This window comes from Lissotriton vulgaris, chromosome 7 (genome assembly GCF_964263255.1).
Source record: "Lissotriton vulgaris chromosome 7, aLisVul1.2, whole genome shotgun sequence".
In the NCBI taxonomy this organism is placed as follows: domain Eukaryota; kingdom Metazoa; phylum Chordata; class Amphibia; order Caudata; family Salamandridae; genus Lissotriton; species Lissotriton vulgaris.
This window is the reverse complement of record NC_141695.1, coordinates 1,044,184,673-1,044,190,683: the sequence shown is the minus strand read 5'-3', so window position 1 is coordinate 1,044,190,683 and position 6,011 is coordinate 1,044,184,673. Positions and strand designations below refer to the sequence as shown.

The window sequence follows — 6,011 nt, the reverse complement described above, 5'->3', positions numbered from 1 at the left end:
TGCATCAGTAAAGTAAGTGCTGGATAGTGTAGAAGTGCCACTAACTATTCTAACTCCAGGAAAGTGCATCAGTAGGGTAAGTGCTGGATAGAGTAGGGGTGTCACTTACTATTTTAACTCCAGGAAAGTGCATCAGTATGGTAAGTGCTGGATAGTGTAGGGGTGCCACTTACTATTCTAACTCCAGGAAGTGCATCAGTAGGGTAAGTGCTGGATAGAGTAGAGGTGCCACTAACTATTCTAACTCCAGGAAAGTGCATCAGTATGGTAAGTGCTGGATAGTATAGGGGTGCCACTAACTATTCTAACTCCAGGAAAGTGCATCAGTATGGTAAGTGCTGGATAGTGTAGGGGTGCCACTTAGTATTGTAACTCCAGGAAAGTGCATCAGTAGGGTAAGTGCTGGATAGTGTAGGGGTGCCACTTACTATTCTAACTCCAGGAAAGTGCATCAGTATGGTAAGTACTGGATAGTGTAGGGGTGCCACTTACTATTCTAACTCCAGGAAAGTGCATCAGTAGGGTAAGTGCAGGATAATGTAGAGGTACCAATTACTATTATAACTCCAGGAAAGTGCATCAGTATGGTAAATGCTGGATAGTGTAGGGGTGCCACTTACTATTCTAACTCCAGGAAAGTGCATCAGTAGGGTAAGTGCAGGATAATGTAGAGGTACCAATTACTATTATAACTCCAGGAAAGTGCATCAGTAAGGTAAGTGCTGGATAGTGTAGCGGTGCCACTTACTATTCTAACTCCAGGAAAGTGCATCAGTATGGTAAGTGCTGGATAGAGTAAGGGTGCCACTTAGTATTGTAACTCCAAGAAAGTGCATCAGTAGTGTAAGTGCTGGATAGTGTAGGGGTGCCTATTACTATTCTAACTCCAGAAAAGTGCATCAGTAGGGTAAGTGCTGGATAGTGTAGGGGTGCCACTTACTATTCTAACTCCAGGAAAGTGCATCAGTAGGGTAAGTGCCCGATAATTTAGAGGTACCAATTACTATTATAACTCCAGGAAAGTGCATCAGTATGGTAAGTGCTGGATAGTGTAGGGATGCCACTTAGTATTGTAACTCCAGGAAAGTGCATCGGTATGGTAAGTGCTGGATAGTGTAGGGGTGCCACTTACTATTCTAACTCCAGTAAAGTGCATCAGTAGGGTAAGTGCAGGATAGTGTAGGGGTGCCAATTACTATTATAACTCCAGGAAAGTGCATCAGTAGGGTGAGTGCTGGATAGAGTAGGGGTGCCACTAACTATTCTAACTCCATGAAAGTGCATTAGTAGGGTAAGTGCTGGATAGTGTAGGGGTGCCACTAACTATTCTAACTCCAGGAAAGTGCATAAGTAGGGTAAGTGTTGGATAGTGTAGGGGTGCCACTTACTATTCTAACTCCAAAAACTTGTATAAATAAGAAAATAAATATACAATTCAAAAATATAAAACTAAAACATAGAAAAACATAGTATTTTTTTTTTCTCGTTTCATTTTTTCTACAGATAATGTCAAGCCAGGCCACAGCATCTTACACTAAATCAAGGAAAGGAAACAGACTTCCCAAACATTGTGGATATATATATTGTAATGAAAGGATAAGTGAACCAAGGAGACATTGGAGGTGTGTGCAATATTATTCTTCCCGTTGCAGCGGCAGAGCGGTTACTGTTGGTGACAACGTAATCAAAACAACTGAACATAACCACTCTGCCTCTGCAATGGAGATAGAAATACGTGAAACAATAAACAAAATGAAAGATATTGCATCCACCTCCAATGAAACTCCTGGTCAAATTTTAAGAGAGGTTGCACAACATGTCCCTGGACATATTGCTTGTAATATGCCTACTATACCCAATATGCGTAGAATTATTCAACGTAAAAAGCAGGCAAGTAACACTCACACAGTTACCCCTCAAACTTTTGCAGACATAATTATTCCTCATGAACTTACTCTTTCTTTCTCTAATGAACCTTTCTTACTCTATGACAACCAAAACCCTCTTAAACGTATTCTAATATTTAGCACTCCCCGCAACCTTTTTAAATTAGAGAATACTGAAATTTGGATGATGGATGGGACGTTTAAATGTACGCCCCATCCTTTCACACAAATTTACAGCATTCATGCACAGATTAACAAAAATGTAGTTCCCTTAGTGTATAGTTTGCTACCAGATAAGCAATCTGCAACCTACACTGATTTTTTGACAGTGATTAAAGAGAAAACATCCGGAAAAAGTCCTAGGAAAATCATTATAGATTTTGAATTGACTATGATCAATGTGAACAACAAATTGTACGTGGATACCCAAATTCAGGGATGTTTTTTTCATTTTTCCCAGGCATATTGGCGTAAATTACAAAAAACATCCCTGGTTACAGATTACTGCTCAGATAGCAAACTACAGGTTGAATTAAAGAAATTAACAGCACTTTGTTTTGTACCCCCTGAAAGTGTAGACGAGTACTACACTGCAATTTCTGAATCAGAATATTATGTCGAAAATGAAGAAAAATTGGCACACTTGTTAAATTACTTTGAGGACACATGGATTGGGCGTCTAAGCAGATCAGGTCGCAGGAGGAAGCCACGTTTCCATGTGGAGTGGTGGAACTGCTACTCAACCTGCTTGGAAGGAGGTGCCAAAACAAACAATGCCATAGAGGGATGGCACAACTCCTTCAGTCATACAACTGGGAAACATCATCCAAATTTCTACTCTTTTTTGAAAACTTTGAAGAAGGAGCAAAGTTTTCAAGGAATGAGACTTGCACAGGCATTAACAGGTAGCCTAAATCCACGACCTTCAAAACAAACAAAGGAGATGTCCGAGAGACTATTGACAGTACTTCAACAATTTTCGATGAGTGTGGCATTAGACTACCTGGAAAATGTTGCTAACATATTACATTTCTAATCAATTCTCACAAACTTACTTTCCTGCTTTGTCCTTAAATTATTTTTTACACATTTAATTCAATTGGCATTTTTTTAAAACATTTTTAAAATTAATTTTCGTCGGGTTCCCTTATCTTAAGAAGTCTTCTTTTTTTCTGTTCCACCATTTACAAATGTAGGCTAATCCATTAGTAATTTTTTCCAAAAAAAAACCCTTACAATCCAAAGATAAGTCACTCTTCTCCTTCTTTTATGTTTAAATAACATTTTTTATCCATTAAATTTAAAATGGAATATATTTACTTTTGAAAACATTTTGAACGTTCCATTAAAAATATCCTTTCCTTCCTCACCACTTATTTTTTCCAAAGTGATGCTGGCTTGAAATTTATTTTGTAAAAAAACTAGTTTTTTTAAAAAAGTGTTTATTTAAATATTTGACATATTTTTTCAAATTGTGAAAAAAAGAACAATGTTCTTATCTCTAAAATTTATACTTCCAAAAATCAGAAAAACTTATCAGAATATTTTTCAATTACTGATTTTAGAATCGATACTTTTTCAATTTGTAATTTAAAAAATCGATAATTTAATGCATTTTCTGAGTAAAGCATTCTTCTTTACAAGTAAAAAAATAATTTAAGTGCCATAAAAAACATCCATATACATAACATAATTGTTTCACTTTTTTTTCTTTTTTCTGTACTTTTTCAAACAGAAAAATTAAGTTTTTGAAAACAAATCCGTCATCGTTACCCGAATCCTTTTGCATTTTTCTTTTTTCCAAAAATCCCTTACAGCAAAATGTGACGTTCCCAACCTGTAATTTAATTTTTAAGGTTATGTAACATCACATCCTAACTAGATTTTTTCTCGCTAACTAAATGATATTGTATCACATTCCAACAAATTCGTCTTCGATACCCAAACCCTTTTGCATTCTTTTTTTTTTTTTTAAATCCTTTATAGCAAAATGTAACGTTCCCAACCTGTAAATTAATTTTTAAGGTTATGTAACATCACATCCTAACTGGATTTTTTCTCGCTGACTAAATCATATTGTATCACATTCCATTTTTTCCAAAAAACAACACGCAAAATAATTCCTTTAAATTGCTGGCCTATTAAATGTTAAACCAAAGCAACCAATCAAACCTCAAAAACGAAAAGTTTAACAATTTAATCTAAATGCATCTCCCTTCTTTTTTCCCACTTGCAATTCAAAAAAACAGTTTTCTTTTTTACCAACCAAGCCAAAAGCAATCATTTTGCCAAAATAACAAAACTATCCTATTTCTCTCCTACAAAACTTCAATAGCAATACATTTCTATCTCTACACAAAACAATAAACGTTCAAAATGTTTTCTTTTAATTAAACACTTACTTATTTTTCAATCTTTACCCATACCTTTAATCGTAACATAACCCGACGACGGCATATACAAGTAAAATGTTCGGCGACATGCTGAAAACAAACACTAGACAACTTTTTTTTTCATCCGCAACCTCTCCTTATCCTTTCATTACAATATATATACATTTTTATCTATTTTTACTTTAAATAAAGTTATTTAAGTTTCCTACCTAGTCTTGTTTCCATCTTCTCCCTTCTTCTTCTGTTGTTTTTCGACCTTGCTGTTCAGTTCCGTGGGTTACTATAGAGTAGTCATTGAAATAAATGAAGGACTAAACCGTCCATTGGAATCAATGTAAAACCGTGGGAAATTTACAAAAAATGCATCTTAAAATATTCCTAACATTTATTAAAATTCCAAAATATTTTAAGTATTATAAAAATATTTATACTTATTTTTTAATAACCTTATTTTCCTTCAAAAAATTAATAATAATTATAAAAATAATAAAAACTCTATTTTCTATTTTAAAAATTACCAGAGTATTATTTTTTAAAATATTTATTAAAAATAAATATAAATACCTTAGAATAATTTTATTTTAATATAAATGAAATTTCTAATATTAAACATTACATTTTAATATTTAGTAAATTAAAAAATAAATAATAATTAGAAATTAAATATAGTTAAAACAAACATATTTTCTAAAAAGATACCTGAGTATTAATACTTCTATTTAAATTCATTTTTCCAACAAATATTATTATTTATTAAATTAAAATTTAAATATTTTAAATAAAGATACCTGAGTATTTATTCATCAAATTAAATTCATTTTTCCAACATTTTACCAATATATTAAAAATATTTAAAAAATGTAGATAATTAATTTTTATTAACCATATTTTCCATCAGAAAATTACTAATAATTTTAAAATAAAAAAAGCGCTATTTTCTACATTAAAAATTACCAGAGTATTATTTATTAAAATATTTTACAAACATAAAAATAATTACCTAAGTATTATTTTAAATTAAAAATTAAATAATAATTAGAAATTAAACATAGTAAAAACAAATATATTTTCATAAAGGATACCTGAGTATTAAGTATGGTGGCTTATGTTTAATATACTTTTGACAAGGTATTGAAGGGCCATAGTTGCAGGCTAGGCAGTCTTCTATAACAGAGCAATTCGGGGAAGCATAGGGATTAATTATTACAGACAACCATAATAGTACAGGTGCTAATTTAACAATGGCTTCCACATAACTCATACTTAGTTCTCCATGCAGGAAGAAATGTGAATGTTTGGGAGGGAGCCGCAAGAGCCACTACAAAAAAGGTTTTCTTCTTCCTGCAAATTCTTGTGAGGTCGGTATCCCCAGATAGCCGCCTAATAGGTTAAAATAATAATACATTTACTATTAAAAATCTCCAAAAGAGGGCGGATAGGATTATTCCCAATCCTCTGGACAAAGCTAAATAGTTAAATGTCATGCTCCTATCAGACAGCCACTGTACCCAGGAGTTGAAAGAGTCCAGGTACTGGAAAGACACCACTGCGCCCACCTTCTTGCCCTTGATGGAGAGACTGTTGGGGGGGACCACCGGCCATGTAATACGTTTTACTAAAATTAGTTTAAATGTCTAAATAATTACTGAATGCCACAAAGCTATCAATCAATGCTTTAAGACCGTTGGGTGTTCTAGAGGTTAAAATGGCATCATCGGGGTACATCTAAACA

At 33.3% G+C, this 6,011-nt stretch overlaps 1 protein-coding gene across 1 annotated transcript; it reads left to right on the top strand.

Moving 5' to 3' along the window:
* The first annotated feature begins 1,506 nt into the window (after nucleotides 1–1,506).
* Nucleotides 1,507–2,922, top strand: LOC147702900 (uncharacterized). Its single transcript, XM_086928844.1, has one exon. The coding sequence runs from the start codon at nucleotides 1,507–1,509 to the stop codon at nucleotides 2,920–2,922; it is 1,416 nt and encodes a 471-aa protein (XP_086784970.1).
* The last annotated feature ends 3,089 nt before the right edge of the window (nucleotides 2,923–6,011 follow it).

Bases quoted from the DNA above. Each gene is read 5' to 3' on its own strand.
- LOC147702900 (XM_086928844.1), top strand. From the start codon at position 1,507: ATGTCAAGCCAGGCCACAGCATCTTACACTAAATCAAGGAAAGGAAAC.